This window comes from Alexandromys fortis, unplaced genomic scaffold (genome assembly GCF_014885135.2).
Source record: "Alexandromys fortis isolate MF-2015 unplaced genomic scaffold, M_Fortis_MF-2015_v1.1 scaffold_7, whole genome shotgun sequence".
Classification (NCBI taxonomy): domain Eukaryota; kingdom Metazoa; phylum Chordata; class Mammalia; order Rodentia; family Cricetidae; genus Alexandromys; species Alexandromys fortis.
Genome location: NW_026067920.1, coordinates 844785 through 868992, shown reverse-complemented (window position 1 = coordinate 868992; position 24208 = coordinate 844785). Strand labels below are relative to the sequence as shown.

The 24208-nt window shown below is 46.1% G+C and overlaps 1 protein-coding gene across 1 annotated transcript in view; it reads right to left on the bottom strand.

Annotated features, from left to right (window-relative positions):
- The window catches only part of Stk32b (serine/threonine kinase 32B), a 232282-nt gene extending 208975 nt beyond the window's left edge, over positions 1 to 23307 (bottom strand). The window contains exon 1 of the mRNA XM_050140759.1: positions 22920 to 23307. Within this exon, the coding sequence (XP_049996716.1) occupies positions 22920 to 22971 (52 nt within the window). The 5' untranslated portion in view covers positions 22972 to 23307. The remainder of the gene's footprint in view (positions 1 to 22919) is intronic.
- Between the last annotated feature and the right edge of the window lie 901 nt (positions 23308 to 24208).

Sequence of the window (24208 nt, the reverse complement as noted above, 5' to 3'; positions counted from 1 at the left end):
ACACACACACACATACTCTGTCTCTGTCTCTTCTCTCTCTCTCATACACACACACTCTCCCACACACACACACACGTACACACACACACACACACACACTCACAGGATCTACACAATGTTTCTCAGTGGTCTGATCCACATGTCACACCGGCTACAAGGAGGAGAAAGGAGATAAAATTGGATGTGAAACTCATCCAAAATTGTCCCAAATTTTATTTAAAACACCAATCCACAACCTGAGAAGTTCTCCAAATCAAACATGGCAAAAGTAAAGGAAATCAATCACATCTCTACATGTTACATACAAAAGGATAAAAGCCAGTGTTGACAACATCTGGAAACAGATGGGGTGGGGAAATGTGCTCTCCAGAGAACAGGGCAGTTGGAATAGCAGGGGTCTTCTCTTCAGAAAGAACAAAGAATGGGTTCTTTTCTCATTTATTTTATTTATGCATTTATGTATGTGGGTGTTTTCCTGCCTGTGTATCTGTGCACCACATGTGTGTCTAGTTCGACAGAGGCCAGAAGAGGGCATTGGATCCCCTGGAAATGGAGTCAACAGACAGTCATGAGCTGACAGGTGACTGCTGAGATTTGAACCTGGGTCCTGGGCAAGAGCAGTCAGTGCTCTTAAACCCTGAATGATGTGGGAGTGATTTCTTATTAATAAAGAAACTGCCTAGGCCCATTTGCATTTGATAGGCCAACCCTTAGGTGGGTGGAGAAAACAGAACAGAATTGTGGGAAAAAGAAGCTGTGTGAGGAGTCGCCATGGTTCTCCCGCTCCAGACAGACGCAGGTTAAGATCCTCCCTGGTAAGCCAGCTCGTGGGCTACACAGAATATTAGAAATGGGTTAGAACAATATGTAAGAGCTAGCCAATAAGAAACTGGACCTAGCCGGGCCAGACAGTGTTTGAAAGAATACAGTTTCCGTGTAATTATTTCTGGGTATAAACTAGCCATGCGGGCGGCCGGGTGCCGGGGACGCAGCCCCGCCGCTCATATTTCAACACCTGAACACGTCTCCAGTTTCAGAATGGAGTCTTTAGTGTGTCTTTAAAGTGCTCAGAGAAATTTGTCAGCTTTGCATTCTGTGTCCAGTCACAATACTTTTTGCAAACAAAACTGAAGTGTCTGGAATGGCAGGGACACCGCACTCTTGAACTCACAGGGGCTGCTTTTGAGCTGTGCAGGAACGAAGTCAGTCAAGACCCCAGCATGGCTAGGGGCTGTGGACATTGAGACCCACATCACTGGGCCCCGCTTTTTCTGTGGTTGCTGGGGATCCAAACTGCCCAGCAGGTGCTTTACCAACCAATCCACTGCTCAGCCCCGAATATGAGTTTTGTAATACACGAGCCTGTAAAAAGTTAAGGTTGCCAGTTACAACCTTTCAGTCCGCAGGCTTCTATTGAGCCTGATGAGAGGGGGAGGGGGAGAGATGGTAGCTAGAGAACCAGCTCTGCAGGGTTTCTTCCTAACCCTAAGCCGGGGTAGCTCACAGCCATTTGTAACTCAAGTTCCATGGGATCCAATACTTTTCTCTGGTTTCCATGAGCACAATATTCACACAGTACACAAACATACATGCAGACAATCACTCATACACATAAAGGGGTTTGGGTGGGTTTTTTTTTTTTTAATGAAAAATGAAAGAGGGAATTGATAGCCTGCAAGATGCTCGTGGGTATGGGTTTTGGTGCAGACCATAATTCCAAGTCATCTCGTTATCTGAGAACCCCTCTGCTTTACAGACTTCAGCCGTGAATTTAGAGCAGAGTCCTAGCCTTGTTGCTTACAGATAGATGCATCCAGAAAGATGGAGCCCAGGAGGGTCTCCTGTAAGAATCACTGAGAGGCAGAGGCGGAGGCGAGGACAGTTTCCAGCTACACAGCCTCAGCCTGATGGGGGAGGCATCTTTTTCAGTGACCATGGATGGGGGGAGATAATGGTGAATTGCTGTTTCCATTCCCTCCTTATCCTTTCATTGCACGGGAAGTAAAGGAGCTGCTAAAACAGTGCTCCTGTGAGATTGACAGCCACAATTGGAGATGTACTTCAAGAAAGACGGGAGAAACAAAACAGCAAAGCAAATCTCTTTCAAATGCAAATGCACAGACAGCAAACTCTAGGCTCAAGCCTGGAAGGTGCGCTCTGGAAAGCTCCCCCAATTCTCCTGAAGACTGTCGAGTAAATTATACTCCAGAGAGGACGTTTAAGAAGCTGTGCCAGAGCTTATTAAATACGGCACGAAGCAACTTTTCGATTTTGCTTGAAAAGTGTGCTTTAAAATAATTGCATTCTTAATGGGATTTATAAATATCTTGCACCACGAAAGTGATCAGCAGAGGACTTACTGGGTTTAATAATCTGCACTGCTGCTGATGACTACAAACTTTCTGGCATTTCCTAACTGACTAGAAGACATGTAAAGCCCCTGCAGATGTCTTCGTGTGGATGTGTGCATCATATCTGGCAGCCAAAAGAATGGTGTCAGTTAGGTATGGCGACACACACCGGGAATCCCAGCACTCAAAGGGCTGAGGCAGGAGGATTGTGAGTTTGAGACCAACCTGGACTATGTAGGGAGTTCCAGTCCAGCCTGGGCTTATCTAAGACCCTGCCTCAAAAGCAGAAGGAGGAAGGGTGGAGGGGAGGAAGGAGCCTGTTACAAGTGTGAACATTTCTGCACAGGTTCGCCTCGGTTGCCAACATGGCTGTGTCTGTATCAACTAAGAGACAAGCCACTGGGCACACCAGTGAGGGACTTTCTCAGCCAGAATAACTGAAGAGTGGGTGGCACCGTCCTGGGGCAGCCCGGATGACAGGAGACCCGAAAGCTTAGTGCTTTTTACTTGTTTGCCTCCATCTTTGTAGCAAGGTCATCTACCCTGCTGCTATGGCCTCTCTCATTCTGCTCTAGTTTCAGAACCCAGCTTCTCTGGGCTCGTAGGCTGAAGATGAGTGGCTTTCCAGGAATCCTCCAGGTTTTCAACACCAGCTTGATCTGCTGAGATACCCAGCCTCGTAGTGGAGTGCTCAGCCTCTCCAGAGCGCAGATGGCTCTTGCTAGACAAACTTTATTGTGTGAGCCAACCTAATAACCTCACCCCTTCTTTAAGTATCTGGGGTGTGTGCATTCATTTGCATTCATGGAGGCCAGAAGTGGGTTTTGGATCCCTTGGAGGTGTAATTACAATTGTGTGGGGAATAGTGGCTTGTTATGTGGGTCCTTGGTCTGAACTCTGGTCCTCACGATTGTACAGCAAGGGCTCCTAACAGCTAAGCCCTCACTCCAGCCCCTCTTAGACTATATTCCTTCTGTCAGTCAGTTCCTCTAGGGAACCCTGACTAATATCACTCAAAAAAGATGGCACACGTGACCCTCCTCCACATCTTTTGGATTTTAATGTCCCTGGTCATTAGTTTCTTCCCATCAGCCCACCAAGTAGTCTGCAGCCAGCATCAAAGCCTAGCAACAGTCCCCGGATTAAAGCTATGGTATTGCCTCTTCTACCATCAGAGCCAGCCGTGTGGGTGTGCATCCTGCGCAGCAACCATGGCTTGGCTTCCCACTCCACTGATGCTCTTGCCTTGGAAAGTTGGCTTGGAAAACATTACCACAGCTCATGAGCCACCTGGGGTGGCAGTGGGTCCCCGTGGGAATATGGGCAGGTATGATGCCTGAAATACAGAATTCTGGGGCTCCTCACAATATGTGCAGGTTTAGAAAAAGTCAGAAGGGCTCAACAGGTGAGAGGGACTTCCCTGCACATGGGTAACCGAGAGTGTCATTGCTAAAAGGTGCCTTCCGATGCAAGCCCTGAACAAGTGTGTGTTAGCAGGCTGCATTTTTCTTGCATCTGTCTTTGGGTCTAGACCCCCATATCCTCATAGGCTTGGATGCTTGGTCATGAGGGAATGGCACTATTTAGGAGGACTAGGAGATGTGGTCTTTTGTGTATTATTGGGGATGGGTTTTAGAAGCCCAAACGAGGCCCAGGGACACTCTCTCTTCCTGCTGCCTGAGAATCTGGATGCGGAACTCTCAGTTACTTCCCCAGCACCATGGTTGCCTCCATGTGCCATGCTCCATGACATGATGACAAAGGACTAAATCTCTGAACCTGTAAGCAAGTCCCAGTTAAATTCTTCCAAGAGTTGCCGTGGTCATGGTATCTCTTCATAGAAATAGAACACTTACTAAGACAATACCCAGGGTCCACATCTGAGCTTTGTATGCATTCACGCACGCACGCACACACACACACACACACACACACACACACACACCATGTACAGTGAGTGAATGTGTTCCTTGGGAAAGATGATCCTACTTGTAATTCATTTTTTTTCACCTATCTCACTATCTTGCTTTCTATTTGCAGAAGTCTCTGTCTTGGTTAACTTTCTACAGCTGTGATAAAACACCACAACTAAAAGCACTTATAAAGTGTTTCATTTGACTTGTGGTCTCAAAGGGCTAGAACCCATGATGGCAGAGGAAAAGAACAACTGAGAGCTCACATCTTGATCCACACCCACAAGGCAGAGAGTGAGCACACTGAGAACCACAGGAGTCTTTGGAAACCTGAAAGCCCACCTCCAATGTCACACCTCCTGCAACAAGGCCACACCTCCTAATCCTTCCCAAACTGGGGAATCCTCCCTAATTCTACCAACTGGGGACCAAGTACTCAGACACAAACCTATGGGGGCCATTCTCATTCAAACCACCCAGTCTCCATCCATTTATAACTGAAAAAGAAAGTTCCATTGCAGAAAGCTCTAGAGGAGCAATGCCCATAAACACAAGGGGAAGTGCCAAGCAATTGTACAGGTAGCTCTTGAACTTAGCAAGACTTTGGTAGGTATAATGCAAGTGCAGAGGGTTTGGGGAAAGACATCAGTCCCTACTGATGAGTGGTCCAGGTAGAGAGACATAAGTAGGACACAGTTTTATCACCTGCGAAGGTGTGGCTGATATCTGTACCCCCAGATCTCAATACGTTGTCAGTCTGTCTTATACTCCATTGCAAACGTCAGAGATGCTAATTAAATATACTTTTTTTCACTCCCTGGATATCGCCTTTATTTTTCCCCAAATATTTTAATGATACATATTGATTGTGTAGGATGAAGGCTTATTGTGACATTTCCAAACCTGTAGATAACGTTCTTAGATAGCATTCATCCCTTGGTTAACATCTCTTCCCCACCCACTTCCTCTGGGCCCTTCCTGATCCTTTTTCCTATTTTCAAGTCTTTTTTCCCTCTAGATACTACATTTATAACCATGAGAAATTAGTCTAAGTCCAACTTATTTGACATGATTAATAATACATTTCATCCATTTTCCTGCAAACAAGGGGATTTGTTCTTCTTTATGGCTTACTAATACTCTCCTGCGCATGCACAGCGCACTGGACTCTGCACCCATTTACTGACGTCACACCTTGGCTGTCATAAGCAGTGCAGGGAGAAACATGAGCTGTGCCCTGACTTGACCACTGCAGGCATCTACCTAGGACTTGCATCTGGGTCACATGGCACTCCTATTTTTAGTTTTTATGAAACTACAGACTGATTTCTGTAGTGGTTAGACTGACTGACATTCTTACCAGCACTGTATAAGGGTTTCTTATTTCCCACATCCTGCAGCACTTGCTGGGGTTTTTTGTTTTGTTTTTGTTTCTTGGCAGCGCTGGGGAGTGAACCCAGAACCTTGTGCATGCTAGGCAATCGCTCTAACCCTGAGCTACATTCCCAACCCCACTTCTAGGCTGCAGGGAAGCCTTTCTGACTGGGGCTGCCTGGAATTTCTATGCAGTCTTTATTTGCATTTCCCTGACAACTTTAGAAGCTAAACCTTATTTTTCATGTGCTTATTGGCAATTTTGTGCTTGAAAAGTGTCTGTTTGCGCTCATCTGCTCCTCTGTTGATTGTTTTCCAGGGTTTCTTGATGTTCAGCTTTTAGTTCTTTTTTTAACAGAACATTTTGTTACATCAGTTTTGCATCATACAAACAAGACACCTAACAATATTGGCCACTTCCCAGCTGGCAGGAGGATTTTCCCATAGTTCACAAGGTTTTTGCTGAAACATTTTTTTTTCCTAGACTTAGTTCCTTTTCAGCCTAAGAATTAGCTCCTGTATCTGGGCACCTTGCAGTTATTCTTCCAGTAGCATGCGTGTGCAGTAGCGTGTAGTGACGCGTATATGGAAGTGCATATGGCTGGGCGGTGGTGGTGCATGCCTTTAATTCCAGCACTTGGGAGGCAGAGGCAGGTGGATCTCTGTGAGTTCGACCAGTCTACAAGAGCTTGTTCCAGCTAGGGCTGTGATACAAAGACACCCTGTCTCAAAAAGACCAAGAAGGAGCAGGAGGAGGAGGAGGATGAAGAGAAGGAGGAGGAGGAGAAGGAGGAGGAGGAGGAGGAGGAAGAGGAGGAGGTATATGCAATAGTGTGTACATGTTGTAACATGTATGTGCAGAAGCGTGGGCATGTGTGCCAGGGTGCATGTGTGGTTGTCGCAGAACAACCTTGGTTGTCAGTCCTCCTTATTTGAGACCAGGTCCTTATTTTTCAGCCCTGATAACCTGAAAGCTTCTGGAAGTTCTTCCATTTCTGCCTCTCATCTCACCACTGGAGCACTGAGTTTACAGTCGAAAGCCGTTCTTCCAGGCTCTGCATGGGTGACTTGGGGTCCTCACACTTGTCCACAAGCACTCCCCCACTCTCAAGTTTCTCTTCTTGTTTTCAAATACCTGGCTCTGTTTTAACCACGCCCAGCTTTTTGTTTCTCATCTCTTTGATGTAATATCTATACTGTTATTTTGGAGATTTGATCAAGAACATCAAGATTTGTGTGTGTTCACAAGCTCCTGCTTAGAGTTTCACATACGACCGGTCCTACAAGACCAGGGCTCTTCACCACACTCACATAGCAATGCTGAACTTGAATTCTTTATATTTTCCGAGTATTTATTCTCTGTTAGATGAATAGCTGCAAAATTATTTGGCTTGAAATTTGCTTTTCTGGACATAACTCCTGTTTGTTTCCATATTCTGTTTACTAAGAACATTATTTCCCATGCTCTCCCTCTGTATCCAGGCCTTTGTCGGGGAGGTATGGTTCTTGACAGAGCGAGCAATGGGATCTTGCTTTTTAATCCAGCATCCTGTACAGACAGTATCTTCTCATCTGGGTAATGAAGACCATTTACACCCAGGGTCATATTTTGTTGTTTTCCTAGTGCTTGATTCTTGTCTAATTCTCACTTGATTATCTACAGAATTACTAAGATTTATTGGCTTCTGTGCTCTTGTAATGTCTACCTTCCTCTTGGGTGTATGTAGAATTCCTTTAAACATCTTCTTTAATGCGGGGGGGTTAGTGATCATAAACTCCTTTAGCTTATGTCTCTCCTAGCAGGTCTTTACTTCTCCTTTAATTCTAAAAGGTAACTGCGGGTGCAGTACAGACTGTAGGCAGCTGCTTTCCAGGCCTCGGAATGCACCATTCTATGAGCTCCTGGCTCTTAGGTTTTGGTTGGAAACTTTGCTGCTTCTGACGGTTTTACCCTTGTAAGAAGCTTCACAGTTTTCTCTCACAACTTTTAATCTTCTGTGTTTGTGTTGAGCTCCTGCAGTCTTAACCACAACGTGGTACAGATTGGTTCTTCTCACACCACCTCTTTTTGGGGTTCTAAGTGGCCCCTACACCTGAATGTCTAGATCTTTCCCAAGATTTGGGAAATCTTCCACTATTATTTCAGTTGGTAGGTTTTTCGTGCCATTAATTTTTGCCTCAATACCTTTTTCTGCTCCCTAAATACCTAAATTTAGTCTTTAACCCCCATCCCACGGGTCTCATGCACTTTGTTCCTGCCTGCTGTCCTTGCTTCGTCGCTGTCTGAGTGTTAAAATGGATCAGCTGTGTCTTCAAACCCTGGGAATTTCCCTCTGCTTGGTCTAGGCTGTTGGTGAGACTCTTCACTGTTCTTTTTGGAATTACGAACTGTTTTGGTTTCTGTTCTGCTGCCGTGATCTCATTAGAAGAACTTAAGGGAGGAAGAGGCTTAATCCAGGTTTCAGGCTCACCGTTGTCCATTTGTCCATCATTGACAGAAACCAGGGCAGGAACTCAAACATGAACTTGAAGCAGAACCTGAGTTGCAAGTCTACAGCTCACTCATGTGTCACTGCCTTCTGATAAGGACCAAGACCACCAACCCAGGGAATAGTGCTGCTCACAGTGGGATGAGGCTCCTGTATCGGTTAACAACCAAGCCAATTCCTTACAGATGAGCCTATGGGCTGACCTGATGTGGGCAATCACTCAGTCGAGACTCCATTCTTTGATGACCGTACACTGTGTCAAGCTATCAGCTAAGGCTAACTGGGACACTTAGCTTCTTATTTTCACGAAGCTTTTGATTTCTTTTTTGTTTCTCTTTGAAAGTCAACCCCCTTCCTCTCCCAAACTTCCCATTCCATCTTGTGCTATCTTTTTTAATGTGTTAAGATATTTTGTGCTTTTTAAAATTTATTGATGTTGTGAATTCTTATCTGGTAGTATATCCCCTTCAGCATATTTGGAGTTGGTTGCAAGACAATCATAAATGCTTGGAGAAGCCACACTGCCTGGCTTTTTAAGGTCTTCTGCTTTTCTATGTTAGACACGTATATGTGGTGAAATGGATAGTTCTGCATTTTTATATGAAAGCCTTTGGGGGAAGCAGCTATCTCTTGATGTTATCTCCAGAGTCAGGGATTGTTGTAAAGTGTTGAATACATTTCCAAACGGAGTCAATGGTTTTCTCCAAGGCTCTGCATGCACAGCATTAAGCTTCAGCACATCCTCTCCATGCCCCGCCTCTCAGAGGAGCTGCTTTCTGGGTGTTTCCATTGCTAAGCTGTGGAGAAGCTAGAAAAAGCTGCTTGCTTCTAATTGGTTGTCCCAGTTACCCCCAAAGTGTGTATTTTAAGTGCTTCTGGAAGCACTAGGCTTGGTTCCCTTTACCCCCTTTTCAAACCCTGGTGGGCTATCAGCTTCATATTCAAAGAAAGACCCCTGTCACCTCTGAAAGGTTACAAGGCTTTCTCTTGCCTATTCTGACACATGTTCATGAAGAAGTAAACGCGATGCCGCTACTTCCTAAGCTGGCGGGTCCCGTGGGAGAGGCCACAAGACCACAGAGCTTCCTGGGGGAGGCACATTCATTTTCAAAATAACTGGAGTTGCAGCTGTGATGGACTTTGCAAAGAAGCCCATGTTCACATCAGAGGAAAGTGGCTGTGTACCTTTTACAGTTTCCCAGCTCGCAAAGTCCAGACTCACCGGGGACCTGGTCTCTGGGTATGTCTGTGGGAGGTTAGATAGATTACAATCGTGGGGGAAGGAAGATCCCTGTTCCCTAAGCAGGGGATCCTGGGCTGCATGAGTGGAGAAAGTGAGCTGAGTCCTGCTGGCTGAGCTGACAGGCAGCCAATGCTGCCTTCTGACTGTGAATATCATGTGACCAGGTGCTTCACGCTCCTGCCGCTGCCACCTCCCTGCCGAGATGTCCTGCAACCTGGAGCTAGGAAAAAAATCCTTCCTCCTGCAAGTTGCGCTTGAACATTTCATCACAGCAATGGGTGTGTGTGTGTGTGTGTGTGTGTGTGTGTGTGTGACAGGCAGCTGTGTGCCAGAGTCTGGACATGGGATTTTAAGCACTGTTTACTGATTGAACTCAGTAAAGATGAACTGAGAGAGATAAGCAGGTTCTGGAGCACCAAGAGCCTTGAAAACCTATTACAGTTCTGATCTTTCCCTAATAGACTGGTGAGGGCCACTGAAGGGTGGTGAGCCAGGAAAACTGTACTTGTGAGTCCGCGAAGCTAGCTGCTCTTGGTAAAAGTTGTCCCCTAAAGTACAAATGTCTAGGGGAGTCCAATGATGTCTGATATCTGAATCAGAGTGTTGTTACGCTGGCTAGTTTTTATGTCAGCTTGACACCGGCTAGAGTCATTTGGGAAGAGGGAACTGCAATTGAGAAAATGACCCCCACATAATGGCCTGTGGGCAACGCTGGGGAGCACCAGCTCGGAGATGGCAACGCCCACAGTGAGCTGAGTTCTCCCACGGCAGCTTCAATGAAGAAAATACACCACGGGCCATAAGGGAAATGCAGTAAGTGCAACCGCCTTAACATGAGACCTTGTGAAGGACCAGAACGGGCCAGCAAAGGCAGGGGAAATAAGAGCTTACAAGGAGACATCAGGTAGGATCGCAGAGAACCTCAGCAAATGAAATCAGGTTACCAGAAAAAAAGCAAGAAGCTGCGAAATGGCCCTTTGTAGGAGCAGAAAAACAACTAGGAACTAAGTGAATGAAGCAACCTCAGGTTGTCAATGAGAGCGCACATTTGAAGCCGCAATGACATGCAGTTCCATGCTCATCCAGTCAACAAAGGGGAAGAGCCAGTAACCCAGAATGCTAGCAAGGCCAAAGAGGTGAGCTGACCTTTGTGGTAGCCACCAGCCAAGCAGTTCAAGCTGACTGGATCTTACTATGTAGACCAGGCTGCCCTCAAATTAAAAAGCCTCCTGGCTCTGACTCCTAAGTGCTCGGGCTACAAATATGGCTCAATCATTGTTCTAATGCTGTGAAGAGAATCTGTGACAAAGACAACTCCTCTAAAAGATAGAATTTAATTGGGGGCTTGCCTACAGTGTCATAAATTTAATCCATTATCATTGTGGAGAACATGGCGATACACGGGCAGACATGGTGTTGGAGAGCTAGCTGAGAGTTCTACATCCTGATCTGCAGGCAGCAGGAAGAGAGCCTGAGCCTGGTGTAGGCTTTGGAAATTTCAGTGTTCACTCCTAGTGACATACACAAGGCCACACCTCTGAATCCTCCTAATCCTTTCAGGTAGGGCCACTCCCTTAAGACTAAGTATACAGATAGATGAGCCTATGGGGGCCATGCTTATTCAAACCACCACAAAGTATATGTCACCAAGCCTGGCATATGTCCCTCATAGCTTCCAAGCACTTTGACTGTCTAGCTCAATTTACCATGTGCCCTACATGGAGAAGGCACATATAATTGCAAAAGCTTAGCGTTGATTGGCAGTGGTGGCATTTGAATAGATTTGGTTAAACAGATTGATAAAGCCAGAGCCACGGTGGAAGCAGAAAGAATCGGGTGATACTAACCGAAGATGATAAACCACGTAAACTAGTCTGTGGTGACTGAATCTGGTCTCCACGTCATGACGCTTCTGTGGAGACTAAGGAATGACTGTGCGTGGCTTCCTGGAATTTGAGGGGATAAGTCACTCTGCACAGTATCTGCTAGAACCTTACAAAACTGCACATATATCTATTCTCCAGCCAGTCCAGCGGTTCTCCTTGAGTGCACATCACCAAAACACCCCTGTACGTGTGCATCAGGAGGAGCATGCAAAATCATGGTCCACAGAGCTGCTCATGAGAGCCAAAATCTAGGAACAGTGTGAATAAAAGGAAAAGTGAATGGTGGTATAGAACATTATACAGCAACAAAAAGCAACTGAATCCTAGTATCCACAGTCTCTTGGGTCAATCTTGGACACTCAGCCTCAAGTAAGAGCAGCAAGCCACAAAAGTATGCCTAAAAATGAGACCATTTTTGTGATTCCCAAACCCAATACAAACTAAACACGGTTGTCTAGGGATAGGAATGTTTGGAAAGGGGACAGGGCGTGTTCTACTTCTTCTGAGTGGTGGTCAGTTCAGGAGTGATTTAATTTTTTGTTCAAGCAAGAAAGGTTACAGCTATCTGCTATTCGAAGAACCAACAGGTCACGACAGCACTCGTGAAAGCTGCTTCCCTGGGGTTGTGGCAGAACTCAAGATGCAGCAGCTTGAGGAGTGCCACAGAGAGAGCGGAACACGGCATAGAGAGGGGGAGAGGCTGCGGGCGACGCTGAGGACTGGAAAAGCTAGCATTGGGTGAATCTCGGGAGGCACAGCTGTCCATCTTCGAGCAGCTCTTAAGCACTGACCGACACCGAGGAGGAGAGTGGCTTCCAATGATCTGGGGCATTTTGACCAGGGACCAAGAGAGGCTATAATGAGTGCATACAATTTATCTCTAGAAATTCCATCTGGAGGAACAATAGCACTCTCACTGGAGAACAGTGATTCGGGTCAGATGTGCTAGAGAAAGGCCAGGTCAAATGAGTGGGCCCAACATTAAGGGCTCTTCCCCCTTCCAAGAGTGTCTGTCAAATCTGAAAGCAAATTCCAAGAGACTGAGAAGACACCAGATCTGGAAGGCCTCAGAGGCTGTGGGGGGCAGGGGCAATACTAAAAGTAAGAGTCTACCAACAGGGAGGTTTGCCCAACACCCGTGGCAATCCCTCAAGGATAGCAAGGACTACATCCAAGAACTGTCCTCACAGGATTTCAAGCCCCCTCTCCCATTCTCTGTGAGGATTCAGATGAAACATGACTGCTTGTCCTGTGGAGGTCACTGCTATGAAGGGACCCTGAAGTCTTCTGTTATCTCTGTAATTTTCCAGGTAAATCATAGACTTATATGGTAGTTACACACCATATTGTTTATCAATACATGCGATTCTGTGAAAAGTATCAATCATAAAAAAGGAAAGACAAATTTAAGCAACAGGAAACAGGAGATCCACAGTGTTACTACAAAAAAAAAAAGTAAGAAAGAAAGAAAAGCAAAGCAAAATTACCAATCAATGTGTTGAAGAAACTTCAAGGCAAATTTAGAGCATTGTAAGTCATTGAAAGAGATCGACTCAGCAATTCCAGAGCTGAAAACCCAACAGTTAATGCGAGGAACTTAATAGCTGCACTTAGCAGCAGAAAGACAGACTTGAAGTGATTAAAATAAATAGGCCGGAAGAAAATGTTCAGAATAAAACAAAAATGACTCAAGCCACAAAATTATGGTCAAAGCTATGCAGGGTCTCTATGGAAAGTCTTATGCCACTGTACTCTCGATGTGATGATGTGGGGAGAAAGAGTCAACATCAGGACCAGAACTAGGAGGCAAAATAAGATCCTCTAAAGGTAGCACATGTAAGGGTAGGACTCAGGAAGCTGTCTCCACAAGCAGGAACAGCCAGAACATCACAGGTGATACATTGTGCTGCATTCCTGAGAATGAAAAATTAACCCTTATGAACAGACAGACAAGAAAAGACAAACTTAAAAAGAACAAAAGCAGTACTGGCAGCCACCTCTCAGAATGACAGAGGACAGAAGACAACAGGATCTACTTCAAATCACTGAAGGAGAAAATGGCAATATGGAACTTGACAGCTACAAAATAATCCTACACAAATTCAGACATTTCAAGGCACAAAGAAATGTGGAAAAACTTGTCACCAGTAGTAAGCAGACATGAGCAGGAATGCCAAAGGAAATGACTCAGTCAAGAGAAAATAATGTTAGTGGAATTACTTAGGTGGAATACAGAATAAGGAGTAAGAGTAGAGTGAACCAGGAAATAGAGCTCATGATCTAAAACTGTTTCAAAATCCTGAGGGGGGGGGGGACTCAGGGAAGTGGTGCTGGTCATGGCTGAACACTATTCTGAACACAAAGCTGTTATCATGAAGAACATTGATGGCACTTCAGACCACCCTTAGAGCCAAGCCCTGGTGACTGGAACTGACCACTATCCCCAAAATGTGACAGCTTCCATGGGTAAGAAGAAACCCACCAAGAGACCAAAGAACAAGACCTTCATGAAAGTTTGTAAGTACAACCACCTCATGCCCACAGGTTCTCCGTGGACATCCCCTTGGACAAGGATGTCTTTAGAGATGCAGGCCTGGAATGCAAGCCTAGGCAGGAGGTCAAGGTCAAGTATGAGGAATAATATAAGACAGAGAAGAACAAACGACTTTTTTTTTTTTCAGAAGCTTTGCTTTTAGGTATATTTTTGCTTCCATCATTAAAAATTAAAAAAAAAACAGTTAAACAAAGAAAGCAAACAGGAACCAAACAAATTCAAACTATAGTCAACAGCTGATAACCCAAAGATCAATCAAGAAAAATAAGTGAGCAAGGAAGTGCAAATTGTCCAAACCAGAACTGAAAAAGGAGTCATTACAACAGACCCTATCAACACTAGGCGGAGATTAGGACATCAGACGTAACATTGTACAGTACACTTGAAATTCACCTAGGATAGCAGTATTTCATAAACCCTTTCAGAAAATAGCAAGGCCCATCTATAGTTCTGTTAATAGAATTGATTTATCATAATTAAAATAATACTGAAGCCATCAAAAAGATACTATTGGGGCTGGGGAGACGGCTGAGTGCTTAAGAACACTGTTCTTACAGAGAACCTGGATTTGGTTCCTAGCACCCACATGGAGACTCACAACCCACTGTAACTCCAGTTCCAGAGGTTCTGCTGCCCTCTTTGGGCCTCCATATGTACTGCATGCACTCAATGCACATAAATCCATGTAAACTCACAAATATACACATTAACTAATAAAAAGGTTTTTTAAAAGACATCCTTTCTACCTATTTTCTGAAGGCAGTTTGGAAGATTGCTATGTCTACAAGTTGGGCAAGTGTACCTATAATGACACCTAGGCCTAGGCTTGTCATCTCAGAAAGACTCACTGGGCCATAGAACTATAGAACTTCCCCAACACTTAGATTCTCCTCCTGTCATTTTGATAAGTTTTACTTTCACTGAGTAGTTTTTCAAAACAGTAATCTTTTTTGAATCAGTTAGGGTCTGGCTGTAATATCTTCCTATGAAAAAATTATAAACTAATACAATTATAAACTAAATACAAGCAAGTCAAATCCAGGATAATATCATGCCATAACAAATGAGAATCCTGGTTAGTTAGTTAGTTAGTTAGTTAGTTAGTTGTTAGTTAGTTTTTGTCAACTTGACACAAAGTAGAGTCATCTGGAAAGAGGGCAACCTCAGTTGAAAAAAACAAAAAAAACCCAGAACAAAACAAAACAAAAACCTCACCACACCGGATTGCCCTATGGGTAAACCTGTGGGATATTTTCTTGACTGACGATTGATTACTAATGTGGGAGGGGCCAGCATATGGTGAGGGGTGCCCCCTGGACAAGTAGTCCTGGAGTGTGTAAGAAAGAAGACTGAGGCTGCCATGGGCGCATGCCAGCTAGCAGCGTTTCTCCATGGCCTCTGCTTCAGTTTCTGCCTCCAGATTTCTATCTACAGTTCCTGCCCTGACTTCCCCCACGGAGGGTGACTTGGAAGTTGTAAGCTGACACAAACCCTTTCCTCCTCAAGCAGTTTTGGGGGAGGTTATTTTATATCGTTTTTGTTTGTTTTTTGTTTTGGTATTTTATCACAGCAATAGACACTGGAACTAAAACATGAGGGCTTACTCCAATATTGAAAAAGTTGATTCAAAACTTAAAAATCAGTTGGTTTAAGACTGCATTTGACCTAAGAAATCCACATACTATTTCCATAGACACAGGAAAAGCATTTATGGAAATTCAACCTGCACTTGAAAAGTTAAAACTTGCTTGCAAATCAGGATAGGAGGAAATTCTCTCGGTGTGACCAAGTGTATGGAGGTTAACATCACCAATATGATACCTAACTGTAAAAACTCAAATGCTCGCTTAAGGGACAGCTGACTTTTGATTACAGTGGCAGGCAGAGTAAGCTGAGTTATGCTGCAATAACAAGCATCCCAAACCTCAGTGACTTAAAGCAGCCAAAGTGTCTGTGTCCCGTTTCTGGGTAGCTGGTAAAGGGCATGGCCTCTGGTCCACACTGTTCTCTTGCTCTTTGAGCCAGGCAGAAGTAAAGCTCTGCCTTTCAGATAATTCTGTTTATCTTAAGGTACAGATATGAAATGACACCTACCAGTCGGTAAACATTTTACCCGAGGTAAGATTCACTTCACTGTTGCTCATTTTGACCAAAGTCATTCACATGGCCCTCACAACTTCAAGGGGACGGGGATCTTTTAAGTTTTCCCATGCACAAAAAGAGAAGATGGCTCAGTGGTTAAGAGTGCTTGCTGTTCTTATAGAATACCAGCACCCATATCAGGCAACTCACAACCCCCTGTAAGTGCAGCTCCAGGGAACCAGACACTCTCTTCTGGCCACTATAGATGTCCGCGCTCCTGTGCACATGCCCACCCACAGAATCACACGTATGTACACTCTTAGAAACAAAATAAGAAAATAATGTCCTTTATTCTTTTTAAGAAGACGGAATGGGATGCTGGTGCAGAGTGACAACAGCCGACATTGGGAAGGGGGACCATTTATTTTAGTGACTAAACCGGTGGAGTGTCTCTGTAAGATGAGTCAGAGAGAAAAACCTCCAATAGGTAAGGACATTCAGGAAGACCCAAGAGCCAAGTGCTCAAAGGAGAAAGATTCCAGGTTGGTGACAGCAATGGCATCATATTTTCCTTGACTGGGACTGACTCTGGCTGAGAATGACCCCAGTTTCCCTTCATGGGTAGTTTAAGTAGCCAGTTCTCATCTGCCTTCCTGAACTTTTCCTCACTGCCTTCGTAACTAGTGTACACTTTGGGGTGGCCGGCCCCCAGATCCCTTTAAGGATCCGTTTCTCCATTTCCACCTTCTAATGCTCAAAGCCTCAATGTTAAACACCCGTGGAGTGTTCAGCATACCGTTCTTCCCGGTTCTCTCAGGAACATAGCAGGCTCGGTGCCAGCTGATGCCAATTCATCCTCCTTTTCCTAAACCCTTTCCTCAAAACCGGGGACCAAGCCTGCTTCCATCCCCACACACATCACTCCCTAGGGAAGAACCATCTTCACCTTCCTCTGCTGTCCCCTAAAGCAAGAATTGTGTCTTACCCGTCAGTGGGGGGAGGGGGCAGTACCTCCCTCAACAGAAGGACAACTGACACCTAGAGTCACTGCTGCTAGCGACGTTTTAGCACTCCAGACTGCCTGGTGTGCACACCTCAATTTTTGCCATGTGGGGCTGTCTCATGGGCTGCTGTACACTGTGACTGGGAACTGTGAAGCTGCAACTTGCAGGATACCTAATCCATTCTGCACACTCAATTCTCTACCCATCTGTTAGAAGGTAAAAACCAGGGAACAGAAGCGGGAAGACCATCCCACTCTGAAGGTCACACAAGCTTCACTTACAATGTAACTGTGATGTCTGTGTTCAGTCCTCAGTAGCTTCAGAACCCAGAAAGACACAAAAAATCTCCCCCCCCCCCAATAAGGGGCTGCCTTCAGTCTATATTCACACGTGGCTGCCCTATGCTTTTCAGTTACCTTGTCCTGGGCCTGGCAGGTTTAGTGGTAAGAAGAAAAAGGAAGAGGAGGAGGGAGGAGAAGGAGGGAGGAGGAGGAGGAGGAGGAGGAGGAGGAGGAGGAGGAGGAGGAGGAGGAGGAAGAGGAGGAGGAGGAAGAAGAAGAAGAAGAAGAAGAAGAAGAAGAAGAAGAAGAAGAAGAAGAAGAAGAAGAAGAAGAAGAAGAAGAAGAAGAAGGAAGGAAAGAGAAGGAGAAGAAGAGGAAGCAATGATTATGCTTCAAAGAGGTCCTAGTCTTGTTTAGAAAGTGGGCCTGTGCTGTTTTTTGGATGCTGAATGCTCCCCAAAGGCTCATGCTCCCCAGAATAGTATGTAAACTACCAAGAGATGGGACCTAATAGGAGGTCTCCCAGCTACTACAGGGGAATGCCCGCGATGGGGGCAATTCTACCTTGGCTTCTTTTGTTAGCTTTTGCTTCGTAGGTTTTCATCTGCCACACACTCAATGTGAGCTGCTTCACTACAGGTCTAAAACAGTGGAGCTGACTGATCACGGGCAGAAGTCTGAAGATCTGTGAGCCAAATTAAACTTTCTTTTATAAGGCAGTTACCTCAGATCCTTTGCTCTAGTGGCGGAGAGTTGATGAACATGAGATTTAACAATTAAGTGACATCAGTTAGTGTCCCAGACCATCCTGCCCTTCCCTCCACCCAGTGTCTAAGCAAGGCCCGAACAATCTGAGCTGGCTGGCTAGAACGTGTGATTTCCCTGCTTACAGAATGGCCCAAGTCTTAACATGGACCAATCAGAGATTACTCCACAGTGACCATGAGAAAGAAGCTCTCTCCTCCACTTGGAGTCTTGAGGCTGGTGAATTCCATGAGAAGAAATCCTGTCCTAGCATAAAACCCTCAGAGGACAGGGGAGATGTACCAGGGAAGGTTCCAGAGTACTCGAGAAGCTGCGCCCAGCTGTTGCTGAAAAGATTCATACTTTCCCTCTTTCCTAGAGCTTGTGGGCATCTCGTTCTACTCCATTCACTTGCCAGGGCTTATGGGCATCTCTGTTCTGCTCTGGGTATTCTTTTACGCCTTGGGACACTGGAATTCTCATGAAGTTCCTATCTTAACAGAACTCTAACTCTTCCTGAGTCTAACCTTCCATTTCCTTCTTACTATACTTACTATGGTGGAAAACCCATAGTACTGTGGTTTGGATACAGTTTATCCCCAGAGGTCAGTATGTCAAAGACTTGGTTACCAACCTGTGCCACCGAGAGGAGGTGGAACTTTTTGGAGATAACACCTGGTAAATGTATAGCCCTACCTGTTGCTACTCTCTTCTGCAAAATCCCAGGCCTTGTTGTTCATTGAAAATAGTGGTATAAGTTGACTTAGACAGCACGCACCTTCATCTTCAAGACTGAGGCTTGTGTTTTTGAGCACATGGTCATCAGCTGGTGTCACCATTTAGAAAGGGTTGTGGAACCTCTTTAAGGCAGAAGCCTCCCTTCTTGAGGAAGTGGATCTTGACATGGTAGATTTATATAAACAAACCCCACTGCCTGTTCACTCTCTGCTTCCTAACTGCTGATACAATGTAACCAGCAGCCTCCTGATCCAGCTGCCATGCGTCTCTTCCAGGACAGACTGTGTCCACTCAAACCATGAGCCAGAGTAAGCCCTTAAGCTGCTCATCAGCTGCTTTGTCATGGACAAGTAGCAATGCCACCTGCTGCCAAGTTCTCTAAGCTATGCACTAGGTCCAGCTGGCTTACCTAGTAAATCCATTTGCTTGCCCCACAATCTGTCCTTAGTTCATTGGGCTTTCTCAAGCAATGCATAAATGGACTTGAATTCAAAAGCAGAAAGTAGTTAGGTCACTGGTGACAAACCTTTGAAGGCATTCTGGGACCCTAGCTTTCTCCTGTCCCTGTCCCCTGGATGTCACTTCCCTGGCTATGTATCTTTGCTGTCATGCTGCTGTACCAACACAGGTGAAAACCAATAGTCAAGAAATGAGGGTCCAAAGCCTTGGAAACTGTGAGCTAAAACAGACCTGTGCTTATAACTTGTTCAACTCAGGCATTTTGCCACAGTGGCAGAAAACTAACACAGATGATAATTAACAAAATAATGTAAGCTGTATGGTAGGTGGCGATGGCAATAGAAAGAAAATGAAGGAAGTAAGGACTGAAAGTGCCATTATGCATAGAGAGGTCAATGAAGCCCTCATAAAGACATGTTGGGGAGGAAAACATCGGTCAAGGTTAATGTGTGCTGGGGTCATAGAGGAGTGAGAGCTGTCAGATCCAGGTGGATACAAGGACTTTGCTTTCATCCCAGTCTTCATGTGACTGTCCCTGGGATCAGAGAAAGGGAGACAGAGGGCAACTGAACAGAGACCTGGTGCAGCCTGGCACTCCTAGAGCAGGACGGCCCTAAGATGCTACACCCAGATGACAATGGAGAGGTGAGAGCTGCAGTCAGGACAGAAGGAGGCCAAGCTGGCACTCTAAGTGCCAGCCGGTCCAGGGTTTGAAACAGATACAGAAAGGGCCAAGTGGCCCGAGCCAGTTGGTTCCAGCAGAAACACTTCCTGTTGGTTGTACACCATTAGCTGTTCAAAGAGGCTCAGGTGAGGGGATTACACAATCTTCTGCCTTACCTCAGATGACATCACAGTAAATACAACATTATTTCACATGCCACCAAGATAAAAACACTGCCAACTCCTTGGTGCAGCCATTCTTCCTGGGACACAAACACACTCTTTCTTGCTTCTTACTGATCGTGCTAGCGTGGCTGGCAGCTGTGACCTGAACACAGTAAGCCCCGTGCTCACCATGAGAATGGAGAACATTTACACCACAGCAGACTTCCTGCTGTGATTTAACATTCAAATCCTCCGAAATCAGACCTGTTCAGGAATTAGCAACTCTGCCACCTGGGGAAGCACGCTTGTTCACTGACCCACATTATTCCCTCCACAACCCTTTGATGACTCCAGGATTCCTGGAAGGTGAGCTCTACACACCATACATTGCCCTGGGCTCTTTGAAGCTGGCCTGACATTCAGGCCCATTTATGGTACCTTACTGCCTCACCTTCCACAGGTGCAATAAAGCTCTGCCAGACCTCCAATGAGCCATGCTTTACCAACTGCCTTTGTACATTCTATTCCTGCCCTTGGAAAAGTCTTTCCCAGAAAACCACTACCATTTCTGCAAGACTCAGGTGTAGATGAGAGTGTTCTCCCAGGTTTAGGGCCTCTCTACTGGGCTTCCACTCCTGGCGTCCAGCGTGGGGGGGTGTGTGAGAAAGATCTATAAATGCATATGAAAAGCATCAACTGGCAGGCTGCACTCCACGCATGCACAGGAAAAAAGTGAATATGGCTGTAATGTCACAGTCTTGTACCTCAATCTGCACTAAAACACATGGCTTGCCCAGGTTCGATAGAATCAGAATGGGAACCCAAGACAGAAACCAAAACATCAACTACAGTAAGTATTTTAGAGAAAAGAAAGCAGGTGTGAGATCATTGTCACAGAGGTAACAGATTCCCTCGGTGAAGAAAGGATGCAAGAATGGGAGACTTTTCAGCAAGAATAAAGTGCACAGGCGTTACCTGGGGCAATGGTTCTACTGACCTTATTTGGTATTTTTGGAAGGCAGGAGTGTTAAATGGCAACTTCAGTAAAAATAATTATAAAAATTAAAAATAGTTATAAGCTAAAGGGTATCCCCTTGCTGTCTTGAAGTGCATAAGGAAGCTCCTTTTATTTAATTCAAGGAGTTATTTTCTTTAGAACTCTATAATCTGCCACAAGTGAAGTATTAGTGCACATAGTTTGGGGTGTGATTAAGATGAACTTAAATGTCGCTGTGGCAGAGAAGAAACAACAAGATTTTAGAAAGGTGATTGCTAACAGAAGCCATTGTCCCACAGAGACGTGTGCTTCAAAGGACAGAGCTAATATCAGGATTATGTCGAACACTGTTAATGAACACTGACGTATACATGTAAAATCAAACCTACTGAAGGATTTTTAAAAGACAAAGAGATGTTCAGAACACTACCAGTGTGACCTTGACCTAGGCTACAACCATGAATTCCTAAAGTGGGACAAAGCTACATGGATGTCCTAACTCTTTCTGCACATACAGAGCTCCCACTCTCTCTGACCTCACACCATCTGGCTTGTACCAGACCAATCCAGTGTAAAGACCTAGTAGAATCAGGCCTCCCAAGTACCCCCAGCCATGCTGAGCCCTCACTATCTATCATGAAGGGTGTTCATTCAGAACCACCGGCCTTGGGCTCCCGCAAGGAAGAACCACATAGCTGGCCCAACAAGCCTTGGCATTGCCTAAGTGGGATCTCGCCTTTTGGAGAGGGCCACTTGTAGCTTTGGTGCTCTAGAAATTATGTTTACAGTAGCCAAACCTGTACCCTGTGCAAGAGAAGATGAGCTCAGGGTGCCCAGCCTCAGGGCCAGCTCTGCCAGGTGCAGACTATGACTGGAACTATGAAACTCTCTCTTTCACTGCCAAACAGCCACAAGAAATGTACCTGTTCCACTGGGATCTGAGGACTGGGTGAGCCCCGCACAGTGGCTGGCACCAAGGAAAGGCTCAGAGTGCCTGGACTCTAATTTGGGGCACAATGGAGAGAGACAGGCAGAGAGAAGCCGGTGTGTATTATTACTCAGAAGATTATTAACTGATACTGCGTTCATAAGACACTTCACTCGCGACTAATGACTGCACTCCCAACAACCTGATTCGGAACCGTCATGGATACGGGAAACAAGGATTCAGAGGGTTTTGAGACCCGGGATACACAATAATGAAAATAAATGCTAAGAAAATTACTTACACTTCTGCTCAGCCAAATACCTGTGTACCAAGTTCTCCCACCATTAGCTGCAAAGACTCTCCAGACCTGGAGTCTATACACAGTGGACAGCCTACAACACTCCCCACCAGGAAGCTGGTCCAAACAGGACTTCTTCCTAGAGCCACTATTTCAGCCACAAAAAGTTTCTTTATGTGGTCCTGAGTGAATGAAGACAGATCTGTGCCTGCGCACAAGACCAAATCGGAGCGACGGGTTCTCTCTCTCTCTCTCTCTCTCTCTCTCTCTCTCTCTCTCTCTCTCTCTCTGTCTCTCTTACACACACACACACACACACACACACACACACACTGTGCAATTCCACCCACTAGGCCACCTCTGTCAACCTCAAGCTCTGAAGACCACCTTGGCATCCTAGGACTCTGAACCAGAACAACGCCCCCCCCTACTTCACTGTGAAGCAATGTCTTCCCTGTAACACCCCACACCCCAAGAGATAATTTAAGTTCTCTTGTCCTTTTCCAGCCTGTCCCAACTCTGGGCTCAGCATGATCTGAGTTTCTAAAGGCTACAGAAGCCTAAGAGGTGACCAGGTAGGAGCTCCATGCCCAGCCCTGGGCCGGTGCAGAGCCAGTGCCGGGTGACATGGTTGTGCTGAGATCCAGGTGTCCATCCTTGTACTGCACTTAGCAGGTGCCCAGCGAAGGACGGCAAAAGAAATGCCCCGGGGATGTGAGGAGTAACGGGCTGCGGGAGGGGGTGTCTTACCTTCTTCGTTCTCGTCAAACACCGGGGGCTTGTGGGAGTGGTTCCCGCCCATATTCCGCAGCTACCGCTACTACATGCCCGGCCTCGGGATGTCAGAAGCAGGATTCTCACAGGGATAAGGGATGCAGGATGCTCTTGGGAGACCGAGCGCGGGATGAGAGCCCTGGAACGCTGGAAGCAAGCTGCGATGGGAGCGGCCAGACAGGGTTGTAGCGTGTGTGGAGGGAGCCGATTGCTGCTCAGGGGTGGGGACCGTGTGGTCACCCTTTTTTCCAGGGTGCCCCGCAGCTGAGATCGCCTCACTCCCTGAGCCCTCACCCTGTTCTATCCATGACGCACAATGCACTGATGGAAACCCGGGGACTCCCTAAGTCCAGATCACCGCGCAACGCTGCTCACAATGATGATGAGGAAGAACGGGGAGGAAGAGGAGAAAGAAGAAGGGAGGGAGGGCGTGCAGGGGGAGGAGGGGGCGTAGACCCGGATCTCAGCCAAGAGTTAGAAGCCACCGCCCCCATTTCACAGTCGGGTGGGCGGGGACTCCGAAGAAAGGGGCCTTCCTGGAGCAGCTGGGTTCCTGGGACTCCCCACCCGTAGCGTTTGGCAGTTCGTGTTGGCTCAGAACTGCGGTCACCCACTAGGCCCACAGACTTCTTTGTTTTCTGGGACGTTTAATGAATGAAAGGAGAACCCAGATCAGCGAAGTCTAACGTAACCTTTCCTTGTACATAAAGAAACTGAAGCTCACGAGAGTGGCATTTACAATTTAAAAAAAAAAAAAAAAAAAAAGTCGTTTTGGGGAAATTGCCTGTTCCTGTCCTCACACTGTGAAGCCTGGAGGCTAATGTAGGGGCTGGGTTCTCACCTGGGTCTCTGGGCTCCAGCAGCTTGGAAGTGCTGGTGTGTGTGTCTGGGGGGGGTCTCTAAGGACCCTAGACTTGCAGGGGCCAGAGTGTGTGGCAGAAACTCCCTATGAGGCTGGCATTACCAGTAGCGCGGGCTGCTGGCCCAGGCTACCCAGGGACAAGGTATCTCTAGCCGCATCCTGCCACCTGCTGGGCGCTGGGAGCCACTGTGCGAACTAAGTGGTGAATAGCAAAGGCTCTTTTCTGGGTCTTCCTAACCTATTTCCCTCCCTCTGCCCTCTGCCCCACCTCCTATTTTACTAATATAACGTAATTTCTCAAAAAGCAAGGACAAAAAAGATGAGCCTGGAGCCAGCTCCACCCTGACCTAACTGATTAACTGCTTCTAGTCTAAATGTTCTCATTCTCACAGACTACATAGCT